Source organism: Magallana gigas, chromosome 2, assembly GCF_963853765.1.
Source record: "Magallana gigas chromosome 2, xbMagGiga1.1, whole genome shotgun sequence".
NCBI classification, from domain to species: Eukaryota; Metazoa; Mollusca; class Bivalvia; order Ostreida; family Ostreidae; genus Magallana; species Magallana gigas.
This window is the reverse complement of record NC_088854.1, coordinates 35,911,716-35,933,707: the sequence shown is the minus strand read 5'-3', so window position 1 is coordinate 35,933,707 and position 21,992 is coordinate 35,911,716. Positions and strand designations below refer to the sequence as shown.

The window sequence follows — 21,992 nt, the reverse complement described above, 5'->3', positions numbered from 1 at the left end:
AGAATGTTCCTTGAAAATGGCTCGATATACTAAGTTTTCATGCAAAGCATTAAACATGGCTATGAATTTATTAAGCAACCCAATGTTTATATTATCAACCTTTCTACACGTGGATGAACACGAACGATAACTCTGTTTCGAGTATCATCGTTAATTTAAAAAACGCTAGATAATGAAATAAGACATACATCTTAAAAGATGTTGATGTTTTAACATAAATCAAAGTAGGATATGATATGAAAATCGACCAGTACTTACGTATTATGAGAATGTTATCCGAGCACTTATACTTCCGCTCGAAATTTCACAGGAACTGAACAAATCTCGGTGAAGTCTCGTGAAATTTCAATCGAGCACCTCTGGATTTATTACATACTTAGCAACGATAAAGAAAACATTCCGAACACATTCGCAGGGGTGTCTTAGGTAGAGTCGTAGAATCGTATTATTTTGATAAAATCAAAGTTATACCACTGCATTTATCTATCTAAGGTGCAAATAACTTTACCGATATTAGGCATACCGCATCAATTTTTTTTTTTTTTTTTTTTTTTTTTACATTTTTGTATAAATATTTAAATGAACAATTCTAAAAGAAAAACAAATAATTTCAATAGATATTATCCCATACAAAAAAAAGTTACACTTAGTCATAACTTTTCTGTAACTAACGTGTAACTTTTATGTACCTAAGATTTAGGCACATAAAAGTTATAACTTTTTTGTACCTAGATTGGACTTAAACTTTTTGCCCTATAACTAAAATGTACCTACATGGAACTTAGAAATTTCTTAGTATAACTAAAATGTACCTACATTGAACTTAGAAACTTTTCAGTATAACTAAAATGTACCTACATTGAACTTAGAAACTTTTCAGTATAACTGAAATGTACCTACATTGAACTTAGAAAATGTTCAGTATAACTGAAATGTACCTACATTGAACTTAGAAACTTTTCAGTATAACTAAAATGTACCTACATTGAACTTAGTCAATTTGTGAATGTGTTTGGACTTAGTCATTTTTACACTAAAAATTTAAGAGTATCTTATCCAAGAGGTTCAAGTCTAAAGTAGACTTTTATCACAATAAATCTAAAAACTAATATAAAATATCGTTATATCTTTGTTTTTTATAAAAATCACGATAAGTGGGGGGGGGGGGGTAGATGTAGGTTGATCACACACTGGGTAGTAAAATCACTAAGAGTTGTTTGAAAACAATGACATAACCATTATAACGGGAATCCAGTCCATCAATTGCAACACAAACACCTGTCCAAAATTTTATTGTTTTTATAAGGCAGAAACAGGAAATCACTTTCCGCCTGAACGCACACACATCCCAGGTTAACAGTAAAGGGTGTCTAAAGAGGTCATGCTTAGTCCGTGCTGTGATGACACTGATGTTTGTTTAAGATAAAAAGTTGATGTGTGTGTTTTGACCAGCAGACGTTTTTTATTTTGCTCCTGCAAGCATTATTTTGTTATCGGTCTCTTGAACATCATTAGACATATTACGATTTCGTTTAAACACTGTTAAATACTAAGGGGTAGCATCAACTTTATATTATCACTGAAATTTTTTCCAACTTTTCATGGCCTACCCCATGAAGAAAGGAATAGAGTAGATTTCTAGAAATTGATTCAGAATTTTCCCACGACATCGAATGCATGCGAAGAAAGGGGGGGGGGGGGCTGGAGAGGGGTGGTAGCATTGTTTGTTATTATGAGATGGGTTCATCATATTTATTCACATATTTGATTAATAGACATGCTGTTAACAAATAACAGTACTGCTATTTCCATCTGTATGTTTTCCCAGTACAAGCCTATCTCTCATCGTAATTTATAACAGCACATAGCTATAAGGACTGTGTTATAAACTTTGGGAAACATGTTTTATTTAAATAAGGTGTTATAATTTTTGGTTTTACATATTCATCAATTGTAAAAATGCATTGGTATTTAAATTGATTTAGTTTTTAAAATTCCCTCAAATTATTCAAAATGGCGGCTCTTGAGACCGGAAATGCCCAGTTTTGATGATCGGTTAATAAACTAACAGGTTGTAAGGAAAGAAAATATTACTAAAATTTGTTTCAATTAAATGCAGAATTCTTAAGATAATATTAAGTAAATAATATTGTTTTTAACCAAAATAAATTTTAAAGATTTATCCCGGTATTAATCGTGGCTGTATCGTGATTGGCCAAAATTTCAAACTTTGACTTTCGTGAATTCTGATTGGACAATTGCCATTCCGCCATCAAATTTTGAAATGGGCAAAGAAGACAGGAGTTGTTGTGAAGATTTTCCTGATTTTTTCAAGAAATATGCAGAATCACAGCGTGTTGTATGTAGTAATGAAACTGCAAGCAGTGGTTTCATAAAGATAGACATGCTTAAGACCTGGATGATATGGCTTTAGTTGTGGATGACCATTTCCATTCAGGGTAAGTCTGATGTACAAACAAGTCATTTTAAATAATTCATTTGTGTTTACTTATCTCAATTTCTTTATTATTGCTTTGCACTTAGAAATGAATTACATTTGGAATATTTCTAGAATTCTACTAAGAAGTGCATGATTTTATCATCTATATCAAAGTCTATGCAGCCATGTATATCTAGTGATGTACATTCTATATGTAATCAAATTATGGCCGACTCTTTTAAAAAGAGTATCATTGTATTGCAGAAAAAATCCCAACCAAGTCCAGCTAGCAGACTGTACACCAGATTGAAGATACATCATTAATACAAGATGAAAAAAGTAAGTGTGTGTGTTTATCAAGTAAAGATATACAGATTTTAAATTTTTAACCATATATTATGTGTATCTTTTAGTAAATGAATTATTGTAAATCTGAGAATATAATGGCAACTGCATGCTGTATCAATGTTGACTCTTTTTTTTTAGAGGGGGGGGGGGGTACTAGGTCAACAGAGAATTGAAAAGTTTTACTGATATTTAATAATAATTTATGCTACATATATTGAAAATTGTCAAACAGTATCATGTTTTAAATATTATTGCCTTCTTTTAGATTAATGGAGGACGAGGATAATACTATGAAAGAGATCATATGCAAGAGCAACCGTTCCCATAGAAATACAAGCAGCCATGTAAACAGAAACCAGTTTTCACCTGCCAGGTGCTGGTCACATATATATTCAACTTGGTATGCTATATAATTTTCTGTTTTAAGTATAAGGTAGTTGTCAAGGATTTTAACAGTTACAATGAAAGTACATGTAGTAAGAAATTGCCATAATGAAACATTCTTTTTTATATTTTTTAGGAAGTTCAACAGATTCAAGAAACAGATCCAGTTGTTTGCTGATAAATTACTGCAGGTCATTGGTATCATCTAGAACCAGGACTGTTTTAAAAATCATACTAGTATGTTTGGAACAAAATCATGCTAGTATATGTTAGGAATTTAACCTAAAACATGATTTTATTATGAAGGTTTTGGTCAAATTTTGGTTTACAAAATAATGTTTTTCAAACTTTCTATTCAAATTTAGCAAGAACATTAGACACACATGTAATCCCAAATGGTTTTATGTTAGATTATTGCTTTATTTAAAAAACTTGCATATAGGGTCTGTAATGATTTGAGATAATTATGTAAACAATAAAATGCTTTTTTGGTGACATATGCGGGATATGAATGTAGCGACATTGCAGAAAAAATACATTACCCGCATTAGCGAGTTATGTAAATTTTTTCTGCAATCATTGCTCCCTTCATTACCTGCATGAATCGTCAAAGAAAGCATTATATTGTTTATATTTACATCTTTCTTTTAACAAATTAATAAATTGTTTGTAAAGAGTAAGTTAAATTTACTATATTATTTTTAATGTGCATCAGTACGTTAGCTAAAAGAAACAGCCAAGTTGTCTTCAATGGGAATGTGAGTCTGCATTGATATCCTGATTATTTCAATGATTTTTCTAAGGTCATTATAGGTTTCGACCAATCATTAAACAAGGCGTTAACTATAAGTTTCCATAAGAAATGGAGGAAAGCATACTCATTAGATGTAAATATAATTCAGTAAACATATTGATTAACATAAACATTGACTTGTGTTCTTCTGCTCACATGAACAGATATGATTTTAAATTCCTATTCAAGAGCAAAAACAATTTGATGAAAAGTTCATGTCAACATTAGGGACTTTTTTTTCATCAGTATAACACCTGTACATGTACCTGGGTTTTTTTTTTTATCTGAAGTTTATGATACAGATAGATATTTTTTGCCTACATCTGTAATTTTTCTGTGTAACTTTTCTGTACCTAAATGATAACTTTTTTGTACCTACATCTATAACTTTTCTGTACCTAAACAATAACTTTTCTGTAACTTTATGTATAACTTTTCTGTACCTACATCTATAACTTTTCTGTACCTAAATGATAACTTTTCTGTAACTATATGTATAACTTTTCTGTACCTACATCTATAACTTTTCTGTACCTAAATGATAACTTTTCTGTAACTATATGTATAACTTTTCTGTACCTACATCTATAACTTTTCTGTACCTAAATGATAACTTTTCTGTAACTATATGTATAACTTTTCTGTACCTACGTCTATAACTTTTCTGTACCTAAATGATAACTTTTCTGTAACTATATGTATAACTTTTCTGTACCTACATCTATAACTTTTCTGTACCTAAATGATAACTTTTCTATACCTATATGTATAACTTTTTTGTACCTAAATGATAACTTTTCTGTAACTTTAATTTGTAACTTTTTTGTACCTAAATGATAACTTTATTATAACTTTTTGATAACTTTTTTATACCTATTTATTTTTATGAAAAAAATAAATTGTCAATAGTTACACTCTAGTTATGACTTTTTTGTACTTAAGCAAAAAGTTACAATATAGGTATAACTTTTTGATGCTAATTTGGAACCATAATTGATCAGATGGTTCCAAATTGTGCTAACTTAGTTATGACTTTTTTGTAACTTTTTTAAGGGCTCATAGGTATAACTTTTTAGTGCTTTTTTTTTGTATGGGATAGAATGTTACTTTCAACTAGTTGGACCAGAAAACCAAAGGCTGCATTCATAGCAATTTGTATTGCTTTTTCGTTTTCTCACTTTTTAAGATTTGAAATCTACGAAATTTGTTAAGCCGTACGTGGAAAAGATCATCAGAAAATTATCTCCCTTGCGCCGAACAGTATTTCAACCAATGTAGTAAATGTAAATTTTCACATCATGTATTTTCAACCAATCACAAAGGAAAGGAAGTGGACAACCCGGAGACTGTAAATTATTTCAACTCTTTATACCGTCTTCCAAGGAAGACGGTAATAAGCAGTCAGGTTTTTTTTTTACCACGGCAGTTTACAGAATAGACAGAATCCGGATTGCACAACATTTTTAAACAAAAATGTTAGGAAAATGTCAAGCCTGAAGGGGCTGAATAATGTCGCCGGATTTGACAGCATGGCGGAATACACAACATCCGGATTCAACGGGTTTCAACATAAACATTATTTTTCATTGAAATATGGCTTAATTGACCGGGAAAACTATTGCAACATCTATTAACATTGCACATATAATTAGCATAAGTATTGTTTAAAAGCGTACACTTGTTTTAATGAAAATCGGACCAAGCAGCTTTAACATTAAGATTAACATTTGTAAGACACTTTATTTGCCAAACGCATGATCCTGTGCATGAATTAATTTCAATACCCGTTTATTCTCCAAAATGATCTCCAATTCCATTCACAACTGTTGTCATTCAAAATCATGTTAAGAAAAATTCAAATTTTGAGTCGATCTCAACTCCTATATATCCATATATTTTATTATGTGTTACGTAATTACGGTAATAAAGTATTTTATCTTATTCATATGTAGTGTTTGATCCATGTGGGTAATTCCTAGCCTAATGATGACACTGCTTTGTTTAAGAGACTTTACAATTGTCCCAAATAGGCGAATGCATATAACATTTTGTTTATAAATCTTTAAAAATTGAATTAAGCAATTTCCAAAATGTTATGTGCATCAGGAGAGAAAAAGCAATCAAGAAATGATTTAAAATTTGCTACTGTACACATGTAAGAATGTATTAGGAAGACTGAATCTTTAAAACCAGGTTAGATGGGGGGGGGGGGGGTGTGAATGTGGAGTATAAACATTTATAATTTGAATCATTAATTGTTAATAATTTCAACTTGTCAATGAATTTAAGTTATTGATCCCAAGGTAGAAATATGACCTCTGATCATATCTCAATAGATCATTTGTCAATTATGCAAGGTGTAATGTAATTTTTATTAAGAATAACATTTTTTACCAGTTTATAAAAGTTTTTAGACACCCAAATTATATTTTGATTTTAATAGATCATTCGACAAATAAAAGGGGGGGGGGACAGTTTATATTTGAGTTTGTTTGGGGATGGGGGTTCCAAGTCATGTATTTGACAATTTTTTAATGTAATTCAAAATAAGACTAAACCATACTACAGTCATGAACATGAATAGTATTATAATAGAACAAAACACAAACTAATACATGTATATATATACAGAGGAAGTATTACAAAACATAGATGATTGATTATATCTGGGTTCTTAAATTGAATCATATATCATGTACATATTATATTATTGTTTCTTTGTTCAAGGCATTTCAGATGGTATGTAGGTCATGATCCCAAGTGCTCTTCCTGAAATTATCTTGACTTATTGTTTTTGTACGGTTCTTAATACATGTATTATTATTCTTCGTCTTCTTCTTTTTCTTCTTTCCTGCTCTGAACTTGTTTCTCAGAGATGGCTTAACAAAAATTACAAAACTCTAGGATATGATAGGCCTGCATATCTAGTTGTGCACCCTGGTTTGATTTTTCTCATCTAGTTGTGCACCCTGGTTTGATTTTTCTCATTTTGGGTAGATTTTTGGGGGGGGGGGGGGGGGGGTCAAAAGGGTGTGGGGTCTAACATTAAACCTTGTAGGAAGAATCGTAGACTCTGTTGTAAATGGTAACTTGAAAACGGACAAAGATAATGATATAGGGTTTTCATAATCATATATTGACTGTTACTGGCAATATATAGGGTTTATTAGATCTGACCCCTGGGGTCATCCCCATTCCCCAGTAATTTGAAATTACAATGCACCATATATCTCAGAAACTGTTATAATCATGACCCCTAAACCATATATATTCATGTTTCTGATGTCAAGGGACATCAAATGTTATGTAGGTCATGGGCCCTGTGGGTGGTCCTGACCCCCTCGAACAGCAAGTCCCTTAATATCTTCAAAACAGTTGAGATCCCCACCCTTAAAACATATATATTCTTGCTCCTTGTGTTAAGGGGCATCAAATGGTATGTAGGTCATGGGCCCTGGGGGTGGTCATGACCCCCCTCGAACAGGAAGTCTGCACGAATATATCGAAAACGGTTGAGATCCCCACCCCTTAACCATATATATTCTTGATCCTTAAAGGGTTTAAAAATAAAAAGGTATGTAGGTAATGGGTCTCAGGGTTAAATTTGATTTTTCAAAACCGTAATGCACATCTATGGAACAATTTCTATCATATCCCAAGATATGATGTGTCTATCCGTTAAATCATAAAAGGAGTTCTAGGATCAAAATTTTTTTGGGGTGATAAATGTCAATTTTCTGCTACTTTTTGACTCCCTGGATGAAATTTAAGTTTTTAAAACCTTACTGCACATCTATATAACAGTCCCTATCATATCCCAAGATATGATGTGTCTATCCATTAAATCTTAGGAGGAGTTCTATATATATATAGCTAGGATCTATGGGGTTTTTTTGAGTGATAAACTTCAATTTTCTGCTACTATTTGACTCCCTGGATGAAATTTAAATTTTTAAAAGAGATGACGAAGCTACTCCAAAAGTTGTAAGAGGAGCAAAAAAACGCCATTTTTTGTTGCCCACTGATCTCCTTATACAAAAAAAAATTCTGAAACCTGATCACACTTCAATATGACACCCCCAATCATATTCTAGAAGATCATTTGGCTACTGCCCCCCCCCCCCCCCAAAAAAGACGTTTTTGAAACCAGTTTTTTTGGTAAAAAAAAACACGTCATTTTCAGCCATTAAATGACACCCAGGACAAAATTTAAAATTCCGAAACTTTATTGCGCATCTATAGGATACCCTAAAACATATTCCAAGAGATGATTTGCCTACTGTTGAAAATGTAGGAGGAGTTCGAGGAAGAAGGTTTTTTGTGAAAAAATTGCATTTTTTTACCAATTATTTGACCCCAAGGACTAACAGAGAATTTTTGAAACCTTTTTACAAAACAACATAATACCCTAAATCAAACTCCAAAAGTTCAGTTTGCTGGTTTATAAGATGTGAGAGCAGTTTGAGAAAGTAAACGTGAAAGACGGACGGACGGACGGACGGACGGACGGAACAGGGTAACAACAATATACCCGAACTTTCTTTAGAAAGTGCGGGTATAAAAATTTTGTCTGGGTCTGGGTAACATATAGCTGACATCATTCTTTTTCACTTGTTAAATTTGCCCCATATTACAATCCTTGGGAAAAAGGGGAGACATGTGTTTTTTGTAAAAAAAACAATACCCACTAGTTTCCAATTGTTATAATGCTTGCCACGGTTAAACCTTAGTAGAAATTATTTATTCATCAATGGATAAACTCGCTGTGATGTACAGTGTAATTTAATTTGATATCATACAAAGTAATGTTTCTTTCTGTACGAATTCTCAAATCAATGCGTGTCAAATTAAAAACATATCTCTGAAATCTTTCTCTCTCATTCACAAAATTGAAAAAAGTAATTTCAACGGGGAAAATTAAGATATGAATTATTGTAGAAAAAACAGGAACTTTTGATCATTAGCAAAATTTCCCGGCTCAGGTGACTTAACAAAAATCGTTTTTAAACAGACATTACATAGCACATTACTCTTTATTCCTCCTTTTTCTTGAAATGTGTGCGTGCATTTTAATTCTAAAAAAAATATAGAGGGGCTTGTAAGACGAAAACCTACAAGAGTAAAGTGATAGTTACATAGATTTTAAAAGTAGTTTCTTAATTGTTTATCCATTCATCCTAAAAAAGAATGCAAGAAGTCCTGATATATAAAACCGATTGGTATAATAATCAATAGTAAACAACATTTGGTGTAATTCGCCCGTTCCCGCAAACAGCTACATTATCCGGCGGGTATTTGTCTATGAGACCATATTTAGGATTGTCATTGACGATATATATTATTAATTTAAACTTGTGATAATTCTTAATACTTTGCAATTAATGTGAATAAGTTGTTTAATAAAAAAATTATAATCATCGATTGTTAGAACTTAAATTCATATCTTACAGAAACCGTACAAACCGTATGGAAAGCATCTAAAAAAAAGTATCGTATCGTTCAAGAAGCCTACCGCACCATGCGAGAAATGTATCATATCGCACAAACGGTATAGCGTGTGAGAAGCGTGCATGGAACATACAGCTGGTGTAGTAGTGCGTTTCAGGGTCTGTAATATTGAGATATGCACAAGAATAAAAATATATATAAGTTATACACTTGTTATACTAAATGCAAGATTGTCATTTGAAACATACTTGTGATAGGGCATCTCATTCTTGCTCGCTCGACATATACGATTTGTGAGAAACCTAGAGGCGGCGATAATATACGATGTCTTAAGGTTAGCTAACATTGTGCCATTTAATGTTTGAGTGCTATTTATTTTGAGTGCCATTGACAATTAGTAAAAAAATTAAAATGTAAAAATTAATCTATAGCTTTAACACGTGGATTCGCAAAAATTTACAGACTTAAAAATTTTCAGATTTACGGTATCAAAATACCCCCTGTGAATCTTCCACAATGCTGTATTATACTCTGATACCTACTAAGGCCCATGGACCTCCTGATTGTGTTTATCTTTTGATCGTTTTATCTTTTTCTTAGAATAGCACTAGCTAGGCAAGAACGACTGAAGCAGGCAACCATTAACAAAAGTCAAGGTGGATTGTGGGGAATGATATCTAAAGTCACCTCGGGCAGTGGATCATCAGAGAGTATCCTTTGAGAGTGAAGGCTTTTTTAACAATATAGATTGATTAGTTGATGGTAGGCATGTGATATTCAATAAGTATGTAAGAAGCTAGAAGAATGAGTCATGCTTAATTTGGATAGACACAGAAGTTAGAATGGAAATTATCTCATATGTGGGTGTAAACTATTTGTGTGATAAACCTTTTGCTTTATCAAATACTTCTGGTTCGAACTATTTTTGAAACATCCCCTCACTTCAATGCTTCAGTAACCTAGATTCTGAAAATTTTTCTGTATATTTCACAACTCACAGTGTTTTGATTTAAATAAAAGAATAAAATGACCACCAGTAAGCATCCTTAATGTGTCTAACTTTGAACCATTAGTATTTGTTTAATATTTGTAAACCATTAGGGAACAGTTGTTAGAAGTCTGTTTTTGTTCATTTTTATTTTAAAACAAACCTTATTTTATGTTTTAATTTTGTGGAATGGTGACATGTTTATCTACCAATACATATCTTATTATTTAACACATTAAAGGCACTGGAAAGGTTTATTATCTTGATTCATTCATCCAAAGAATCCTATATATCACTAAATATTTATACATGTACACTGTACTTTCAAATGCACCTATATTCCTGTTAAAAAATAGAAACTTCAAAGTGCATTCTATTTTTTTTTTCATTTTAATTTTAAAAAACATCTTAATTAGGGCTCTTTGACTTTTGGTCGAAAAGACCTATTGTTTTTGTTCTGTTTTATTAGGGCTTTTTGACTTTCGGTCGAAAAGACATATTGTTATTCTGATGTAAAACATCAGAATAATTATTCTTATTCTCGACAGAATTTCTGTCAGCAATATTTTGAAAACAGAAAGGAATATTTAAACGCTTATGAAATAGTCTTATAGCAGTTAAAAATGACACGTGTATGTAAGGTTTTGGACTTCAGGTTCCGCCACTTCCGTTTTTGACAAGGGAAATACTATGAATTCTTTGAAACACAATATCTTAATCAATTTTTAAGTTAGAGCATTCAAATTTAAGAATTTGGTGTATCTTGTCTTGTCTAAGTGTGGGCATTTCTCTATATCTTACTATTTGTGAGATTTTGGGGCTCAAATTTGAGAACACGGGGGATGAAAAATAAAAATAATAAAAAAAACCTTAGGAATTTTTTAAGACACCTGAACATTGTTTAGATAGAAGTATATATTCCAAGAATATATTCAATAAAAAATATAGAGTACTTCTGGTTTTATGAGTCAATGAAAATTGTCTAAGGGAGTTTCAGTGTTAAACTAAAATCATGCATCAAACGTTTTCTCAAAACCTTTTCAAGTAAATATTACAATATTTCAGTTGTAAAATGATACACAGAATGCGCAGTTGGATAAGTTTTTGGGTTGGCAATTCGAAAGAATAAGGGATCTTAAGGTAACTATTTTATTTTTCTTCCAATTTTTGATTTTTTTTTTTCTGTTTACTGTTCAGAATAAAGAGTACAACCTAAAATTTTTGGTCCAAGGGGCCACTTTTAGACTCCTTATAGGGGTTTAAAAGGCCTAAAGATTACAACTTATTAAATTTCAATTTTTTTTAGAAAGAGTTATCTCGCTTTGCTGTAAGAATAAAGAGTATTAATTATGTAGGCATACCAAGTTTTGTGTCCGAGGAATGATTACTTACTTTAAAATGATTTTTAAAAATATTCTTCTGGAAATTAGAAGTGTAGCTACTTGTAAAGTTCTGGAGTTATCTTTCTTTTCACATTGCACTGCTCATAAGTTCCTATCTAAGCAACTGTTTATACCAAGGCGTTAAAAAGATTTGGAAATAGATTGGAGATGAATTTGTTTTTACATTTAAATAAAGAAGGGATAAAAAAGCTTTCGAAAAAGCCCTCACTTTTTGTTGGAGACTTTCGGTCGAAAAGACATATTGTTTTTGTTCTCTTTTATTAGGGCTTTTTTGACTTTCAGTCTAAAAGACTTATTGTTTTCATCTTTTTTTTAATATTATTCTCGACAGGATTTGTGTCAGCAAGTTTTTAAAAACCGAAAGACATATTGAAACAATTATGCAACTGTCTTAAAGCAATTGTTGATGACACGTGTATGTAAGGTTTTGGACTTCCAGTTCCGTTACTTCCGGTTTTTACAAGGAAATTACTAAAAATTGAATGAAACGCAATATATTGCTTACTTTTTGAGATACAGCTAGCATTCAAATAATAGAATAAGATGTATCTTGTCAAGCTGTACAAATTTGTCCGTGTAAACGTTTTTCTATATTTTATTGTTTTTGAGATATTAAACCTCAAACTTCAGAAAAGGGGGGATAAAAAAACAAAAAAATTCAAATGACCTAAGAAATTTTAAGAAGATGCCTTGATAATGTAAACGTAGGAGTAGTTAAATATATTCTAACTCTCAACAAAAAATATGGAGTACTTCCGGTTTTATGAGTTGATGAAAATCGTCTATGGGAGTTTCAATGTTAAATTGTCGTTCGTTTTCTCAAAAAGTAAACATTACAATATTTCAATAGTATAATGACACACACAATGCACAGACCAGGTACATAATTAAAAAAAACTAGGGATATGCAGGGGTCAACATTCAAAACAGCCCTTTTGCTGTTACTTTTTAGTTCACCTGAGCTGAAAGCTCAAGTGAGCAATTCTGATCACATTTTGTCCGTCATCAGTCTGTCCATCCGTCTGTCCGTCCATCTGTCTGTAAACTTTTAACATTTAACTTTTAACAAAAACCGCTTGGCCAGTTTCAACCAAATTTGGAACAAAGCATCCTTATGGGAAGGCAAATATAAATTGCAGAAATGAAAGACCGATCTTAATTCAAAGCAGAGAAATCCTCGAAACTGTAGAAAAAGGGGGTGCATTTTAAAAAATCTTCTTCTCAAGAACTACTGAGTCAAATACAACGTAATTTAGCATAAATCATCCTTATGGGAAGGAAAATATTAATTGCAAAAATTCAGGGCTAATTCTGTTTCAAATTTGAGTAATTTACAAAAATAATAATTAGACTGAGAGAATAGGGGTCAATCAGTTTAACTTCGGGCTCAATATATCATATATCGAAAACCAGTTTAGAGGTTAGAAGCAGCCATCTTGAAGTTGATTGGAGATGAATTTAAGGAGGCCGGGTCTAATTTTTTCTGCCCTAGATTTTTGAATGAAATTTTTTACATGAATTTCTACTGATATAATTATTATTTTAAAATAAAAAAATAAGACATTTACCACACCGTTTGTTTAAGGGGTCATCTCAAAATTTTTAGCTCACCTGAGATGAAAGCTCAAGTGAGCTATTCTGATCACATTTTGACCATCGTCCGTCTGTCTGTCTGTAAACTTTTCACATTTTGAACTTCTTCTCTAAAACCACTTAACCAAATTCAACCAAATTTGGCTCAAAGCATTCTTATGGAAAGATGAATATAAATTGCAGAATTGAAAGAAAAATTTTCATTGAAAGCGGAGAAAACCTCAAAACTGTAAAAAAAGAAAAAAGGGGGTGCATTTTAAAAAATCTTCTTCTCAAGAACTACTGAGTCAAATTCAACGTGATTTAGCATGAATAATCCTTATGGGAAGGAAAATATAAATTGCAAAAATTATGGGCTTATTCTGTTTCAAAACTGAGTTATTACGAAAATAATAAGAAAGAAAAGGCGTGTTTCAAGCAATTTATAGCATCCATGAGTCTTGGTAAAATGGTTAGGCATGACCGGGCCAGGACAAAACAAAAGATTGACAGTTATTATTCTCCCAATCTCATTAAAGTTTCAAGATATTTACTGACCAGTATATTTGTATTCGCTGTAAATATTGATGCAAAATAATGCGTAATTGGAATTGACTAGCTGCAATAATGTAGCCCTCTCCCGATTTTTATTTTTTATTTTTTTGGGAGAGGGCTACAACTCCATAGGATCTCCGTAATGGTGCAAGTGCGGGAGTGATTCACTCCCGCAACGATTTCGTCTCAAATCGTTTATAAATGACAATAACATTTGCATTTCTTACCTGAACTCAAACGTTGTAGATGTCTATGGCATAAATTAATCCAAAATTATCAAGTATAGTCCATATATCGGTTACTTTTCTTGTATGTCAACAACGAAAGTTGAATTTGTCCGCCATGTCTACTGACCTTGACCGGTTTTATTTTGGGACAGCCAATGAGAATTCAGGAGCGGATCTTGAACTGAATATAGGAATTCCCCTATTATAAACATAATTAATGTGGTAAATATGAATTTTCCATTATATACCATTTCCTTAAATGATGCTTTAGTGATATAACGAGGTAAGATCAATTATTTACACTGACATTTACGTTATCAAGCCCATCAAAACTCCAAGCGTACATCCCATAAAATCACGCGAGAACTGTCATGTATGCTGAAAAAGGCGACTGGTAAACATGCTGATGTGTTTTATCTGGTTTTGATTTATATACGATTAATTTGTTCAACCTGAATTAAAAAATCATTTTATCTCAAGGAGGACAAATATAAAATCGATCTTTTCAGACCGAAGTCAGCCGCATTAAAAACTTAATTTTGCACCATTACGGAGATCCTGTGATCATTAGAAATTCTATATGAATTAGAGTATGTTAAATACTTGTACACAAAAAAATTAAAGAATGATATGCTGTATATAACTACTCTTTATACAATGAATAATGTGAAATGTGAGTAAATAAAAACGACATCGTTAAAACAGTTTCCATAGTTCTGACACATTTCTGTTGCGGGGATAAAAGAATTATCGCTATTCCTAAGAAAATATGATAGCGGAAAATTATCCTGGTTTGTAGCCATTTGTTATTTTTGAATAAAAATGAAAATAACGGGTGGGCCATAGTAAATTAGAGTGATGTGCCTGTCAATATGGTAACATTGATTTTTATAGCATCGCACTACGTCATAATACGGATTTTACAGGTTCGACTTTTACAAAGCGTGTTTGATACCCGGTATTGATTTTGGTCTACATCGCTGTTGTAAACAATGGCAATAATAAGCAATTAGAACGGTAATATATGTATTCTATGAGAGATAGAAATGATTAATGTTGAGAAACTCGATTCTGTTAAAGTAAAATGAAAAACGAAGTTTTTGATGAACCAGGATCTCAGGTATGCTTATATCTCCTTTGTTTTGACGCCACCCCCACCCCCCCCCCCCCCCCTCGAATTTTTCTTTTTCTTTTACTAAAACCTGTTTAAATTTAGAGACAGAAGCTATTTCGAATTTAATCAATCGTCAATTAATTAATGATTAAATGATATCTAACATTGTTGACAGATCTAGGCAGAAAACTGTAGCAGAATGTGATTTTTACGGATTTTTTCGTCAGGGTCTACTTGGTTTAGAGCTTATAGCGTGAAAAGTAATCCATCAACATATAATTTATTTTACCAAATCTTTTTTCTAAGATGTCAATCTATAGAATTAACACCATGAATTTAAGTTTGAGTCCATAAAATAGTAAAAAAATTACCAAACGCGATACTAGCATTGCATTTTTAGCTCACCTGAGCCAAAGGCGGCTCAAGTGAGCTTTTCTGATCACAATTTGTCCGATGTCTGTCGTTGTCGTTGTCGTCGTCGTTGTCGTTGTCGTCGTTAACTTTTCACATTTTCATCTTCTTCTCAAGAACCACTGGGCAGATTTCAACCAAATTTGGCACAAAGCACCACTAGGTGAAGGGGATTCAAGTTTGTTCAAATGAAGGGCCAGGCCCTCTTTAAAGGGGAGATAATTGAGAATTATTGAAAATTTGTTGGAATGTTTCAAAAATCTTCTTCTCAAAAGCTAGTTGGCCTGAAAAGCTAAAACTTGTGTGGAGGCATCCTCAGGTAGTGTAGATTCAAATTTGTTCAAATCATGGTCCCCGGGGGTAGGGAGGGGCCACAAGAAGGGGATCAAGTTTTACATAGGAATATATAGAGAAAATCTTTAAAAATCTTCTCAAAAACTATTGGGCCAGAAAAGCTCAAATTAAAATGGGAGCATCCACAGGTAGTGTAGTTTCAAATTTGTTCAAATCATGGTCCCCGGGGGTAGGGTGGGGCCACAATTTGGGGATCAAGTTTTACATAGAAATATATAGAGAAAATCTTTAAAAATCTTCTTCTCAAAAATTATTAGGCCAGGAAAGCTCAAATTTGAGTGGAAGCATCCTCAGATAGTGTAGATTCAAGTTTGTTCAAATCATGGTCCCCAGGGGTAGGGTGGGGCCACAATAGGGGGATGAAGTTTTAAATAGGAATATATAGAGAAAATCTTTAAAAATCTTCTTCTCAAAAACTATTAGGCCAGGAAAGCTCAAATTATAAGGGAAGCATCCTCAGATAGTGTAGATTCAAGTTTGTTCAAATCATGGTCCCCAGGGGTAGGGTGGGGCCAAAATGGGGGGATCAAGTTTTACATGGGAATATATAATATAGAGAAAATCTTCTTCTCAAAAACTGTTAGGCCAGGAAAGCTCAAATTTGAATGGAAGCATCCTCAGGTATTGTAGATTCAAGCTTGTTCAAATCATGGTCCCTGGGGGTAGGGTGGGGCCACAATTGGGGGATCAAGTTTTACATAGGAATATATAGAGAAAATCTTTAAAAATCTTCTTCTCAAAAACTATTTGACCAAGAAAGCTCAAATTGGCAGGTAACCATCCTCAGATAATGTAGATTCAAGTTTGTTCAAATCATGGTCCCTGGGGGTAGGGCGGGGCCACAATGGGGGATACATTTTTATACATAGAGAAAATCTCTAAAAAATCTTCTTCTCAAAACTATTAGGCCAGGAAAGCCCAAATCTGAGCGGAAGCATTTCCAAATTGTATAGATTCAAGTTTTTTGAAATAATAGTCCAGTGGTATGGTGAGGCCACAGTGGGGGATGAATTTTTACGTAGGAATATATAGAGAAAATCTTTAAAAATCTTCTTTTTAAAGACCATTTGGCCAGAAAAGCTTTAACTTGTGTAGAGGCATCCTCGGGTATTGTAAATTTAAAATCACAGTCCCTAGTGTTAGGGCGGGTCCGTGATGGCGGTTTGAATTTTTACATAGGAATATATAGAGAAAATCTTTAAAAATATTCTGGGAAAGTTTTTCGGTCCAAAACTCAGTACTTAGTGTGAATGCACAGGTTATGCAAATATAAGTTTGATGAAACCATGATACCCTAGAGAAATGTGGGGCCACAAAATGGGGGGGGGGGGGGGTATATAGGAATAGAGAAAAATCTTCTTACAGGTACAACAACAAAAGGGGCTTGGTATTTACCAAAAGAAAGAGGTGGATAAAAATTGGCAGATTTTCAATTTTTTTTAAGCAAGATCTACTGTACTTAGTTGTCAAGATATTTTGAAACTGTAATGCTAATTTGATCAGAATTAAGGCAATTGTTGCTCAGGGAAGCGATGTGGCCCCTGGGCCTCTTGTTTGTATTCTATTTTGATACATCAGGTCCATAAAGCGTACATACTTATTACAAAAGTTTGCGCAAAATTATTTATGAGATATGGCTTAAATAAATATTTATACTCTATTTTGTATGTTCAGTTGTAATTTTCCCAAAATTGGTAATTATTTTAAGAAAAAACGGATGTGTGGCAAATTTCATAATTGTCAACAATTTTTGCACGGGGGTACACCCGTCTGAGAGGTGATAACAAACAAACTAGCATGTAAACATACATACATTTTCTTTTGTATATGTATTGCTAGAATGTATATTTATCATTTAAAGCTAAGCTTTTAATGATTGAGCCAATTTAGTGCAGAGTATAGGACTACCTTAAACATGTCACATGACAACATTTTTCATTCCAGTGTATTCATCAATCAAGTGTGAGTAAAGTAGTGCTGATACGAATGTTCGAATATTCGCGAATGAATAGTAAATTTCTAATATTCGAATGTATATATAGCATTCGAATATTCGATCACATGTTAAACACCCATATCAAGCACTGTAAACTATGCAGCATCGTGTTATTTCATTTTACTCGGAACGAAAGTAAATATAAAGCCATCTTTGACTGCCATGCTTGGTAGAGTCTATTACTTAACCCAGTATAGACACTTTCGCCATGCTTGTTTACCTTGAAAGTAAAGCCAGGGTTTACATCGAACGGAGACAAACATTCTGGATTTTTCAATTCATGTCATGTCAGACGCTGAGGAAAAAATTGCTTAACTGTTTGAACGAGTGTGAGCTACGGAGAGTTAATATCGAAAGGTATATCGAAAGTTTTTTCTAAAAGATACCTCGATATAATTTTTTTTTTAAATAAACAGAACATTTCCGGAGTTATGAGCGTTATCAGTTTTCTGTTTAATACTATATCAAACATGGCGGAAATATTTGGACTGACTTACGAAGTTACGTATCGGTCTCATCCAGGAGTCAGGACTGCAGTATATTATTAAAGAAGTAATAAATCTTTTGATTGTAGTTGATGGAAATTTTTAAAAATCAGTATATTATTATTTGCTTAAAAATTAAATGCGCACCCAATTCAATGGATACTAATGCATTAAGTGTCGACTTCGAACTGACATGTTTAAGCAGTCTACACATACACCCACATCGTAATACAAACTATCATATATGCTTAATACATTGTCTATGACGTCTACGAATATTCGAATACGAATCGAATAGTACTCACGAATATTCGAATACTGATTTATGGTATTCGTTTCAGCACTAGAGTAAAGTTATAAAAGTCACGAGTTTACGCGAGGTAAACAACAGTCATTTAATTATAATGGAGAAGACAAATTAAATTGTTGAATATTTTTAATTTGAGAAATTGAGCGCATTGAGGTGCAATTTCTTCTTCACATATATACATGTAGGATTTTTTTGATAAAATACAATAACTATTATATTTAAAAAAAAATACAATAACTAGTAAGTAGTTGAGGAAGAAAATGTACTTATATGCTCTCATATATTTGATCACTTTATTAAGTGGGGGAGGGGGGCAGAATGAAAATACAGGGAATTAGAGGTTATATAACAGTGTATCCCTACCAAATATTTAGTTTTATATCTTGCGTAGGATTTTCTTATTCTGTGTAAAAACAGTATTTTATGAAGGTACAATGTCAAATATTATGTGTATGCAAAAATAAGTATAAAATTCGAATACTTTACAATATTTATTTTTTTGTTATTCTACCGAGGGCCATATGGCACAATATCTTTTGAACGCCCATTGTTGCTCAGGTGAGCGATGTGGCCCCATGGGGCTCTTGTTTAATTTTTAACATAGGACTCTATGCGATTTTGCTTGAAATGTATCAATTTTGCACATTTTTAAGGCGTCGAGCTAATGCTCGGCAGCCTTCTAGCGATCGTCTGGATTGGCAATCGTCCAAAAATTCATGCACTGCACCGCCTTTTAAATGCGCACAAAAAAATAAGTTCCTTATAATATTAAACGTATTACAAGATTTTTATTCCATTTATTCAACTACATTGTGTACAAAAATTCCAACCTTGCCTCCCTGGTTATTGATAACTCTTTGCATAAGTATAAATTTGCCTATTCAAGAATGGCGGATGAATACAAAAGGTGTAAACATTACTAAATATTATTTTAGTTTATCGATTACATTATAACTGGAGACCGTGCCCGATAGAAATAAAATTTGATATGTAAATTTATTTGTTATCGGGCACGGCCTCCAAAATAAATGTAAGCGATAAACGTATCTAGTGATTTTGTTGCAATAAATAAACACGATAATGCAGTCGGTTTGGTCGAGCAAAATAAACAACCATACCATAGGTAATCTTGTTTCAAACGGGAATTGAAATAAATAAAAGTATGTTTTATTATTATAATTAGAGACACACTGTAATCAATGTATTCACCTTGAAAATTGTTCAAAGACTGTTTAAAGCAGAAAGAAAATAAAAAAAAATTTTAACTTTGAAATTTCTTTGATTTTTGTAACTATGATGAGTTATTGTATTATAAACGCATCACAACCTATTATATATGGAAATATAGTGATTTTTGTTTTTTTAAGAACGCAAAACATAAATTATTTACTTTTTTTTATTCTAATATGTATTATTTGATATATGACTATTAGTACAAAAATTCAAATTATTGATATCATTTTATAAAATGTCAGCTCGACGCCTTTGTGGCCGTTCCGGCCTTTGATTTATATTTTTTTTTTAAACTTCTGCCCTATGGATTTCTTTTTCTATTTTACACATTGAAGTTATTGCTTTAAGGCATCAAATGGTCAAATAAAAAAAACCTTTTACCTCCACGTTTGTTCCAGGGGTCTTATCAAAGTTGTTTTTTGTATGCCCAATTTCCAAGTTTGTTAGATAATGGCTATTTTTTATTTGCCAAAGATGAAAATGGTGATCTTTATAGTATTATCAAAACATTCAAACATATTTAAGTAATAAACAAATATATAACATCACATATTAAGGATCATTAATATAAAATACATGGTTACTGTCTTTAAATATATGAATTAAGCTATATTTAGGTGGGTTAAGAAAACGTGAGAGGGCTAGGCTTGCTGAACCCTCTTCACGTTTTAGACCCGAGCCCAAATATAGCTTAAACTTCGATACATTTATGTTTATTCCACAATATTATAAAATCAATTTTACGCATCAAACGAGCTTTTTTCAACAAATTTTCGCTGAATATCTGCAATTGAAACTATCACGCCATGGCGTCAACAAAGCAAAAAGATGACATCATAATACCAATGAAACGCTGCACGAAAGCATGCGTACTCGTTCTGTACTTGGCCTCGTTAATTTAGTTGTTGTGCAACAGTTTATGTGCAAAGGGAATGTTTGAAACATCCAAAATATATTTGTGCCGTTTATGTGAAGTAAATTGTAGTTAAATATTTCAATGCGTTGACATTTTCATTTGTGACGGTGAGTTTAGCTTGTTTTGATTTTCGTTTATAGCATGTTTAGTTTCTTTATATTTCAACTTGAGAGGAACCATCGTCTTTATTTTAGAATTTAAAATTTTCATGTGTAAATCAGACAGCTGATTGTTTACATATACCTTCGCTAAATCTGATGCACTGACAACATATTACAGAATACTAGAGAGCTCTATTCATTATGTTGGTACATGTAATTTGGTACGATCAGCTGACGATCTGTACGTAATGGTTGATTAATGCAACATGTTTTATTAAGATGCTCGGCAATTCCAATCTAAACGAAGATTATTCTCGCTGCTAGAAACATATAAATATATATATGATTGAAAATAGATTGAGTTTTTTCTTTGATTTAGTGCATTTTTCTCTGTTTTAATTGTTTACATTTCTATTTACTAACATGGGAGTCAAGCATCGGGGCATCAGCAAGAGACAGAGCTTTGCGTGCAATGCTACTGTATGTTTGTACACAAAGCAGAGGTCATGCTTTAGTTTATATGCTGAATAGGAAATACCAAGTTTAAAAATCCTAAGTTAAATGTAATACACTCATGTGAACAAAAACATGACACAAACCAAGCTATGTATCTTGCTTATAATTCTACGATTAACGCTGAAATTTTGGTTGACCAATAGAAATGTTTTGCTAAAAGGATGACATACTGTAACTACTTTCTGATGCCCCTCTTTCAACAATGAATTGCATGAAATCTACAAAAAATTTTGATAGTTTTTCGAACACAAGTAAATGAAAACGACGTCTTTTATACAGTTTCCATAGTCCTGAAACATTATTTTTATGAGGATAACAACATTATCGGTGTTCTTAAAAAAATATTGCAACGAAAAATCATCTTTGTTTGTGGACATTTGTCATTTTGCAATAAAGCT

General features: G+C 32.4%; 1 protein-coding gene and 1 long non-coding RNA gene across 8 annotated transcripts in view; both read left to right on the top strand.

The window, feature by feature from the left end:
• The window catches only part of LOC105341203 (Golgi pH regulator), a 221,285-nt gene that overhangs the window by 108,836 nt on the left and 90,457 nt on the right, over positions 1-21,992 (top strand). For all 7 annotated transcript variants that reach the window (XR_004596369.2, XM_034447653.2, XM_034447652.2 and 4 more), the window contains one exon: positions 10,014-10,123. Coding sequence is in view for 6 of the 7 variants with exons in the window: in XM_034447653.2 (XP_034303544.1) it covers positions 10,014-10,123 (110 nt within the window). In the remaining variant the exon portion in view is untranslated. The remainder of the gene's footprint in view (positions 1-10,013; positions 10,124-21,992) is intronic.
• Positions 1,730-4,877, top strand: LOC117681430 (uncharacterized). Its single transcript, XR_004596091.2, has 4 exons — positions 1,730-2,459; positions 2,705-2,779; positions 3,054-3,188; positions 3,309-4,877. It is a non-coding gene; the product is annotated as an uncharacterized lncRNA (long non-coding RNA).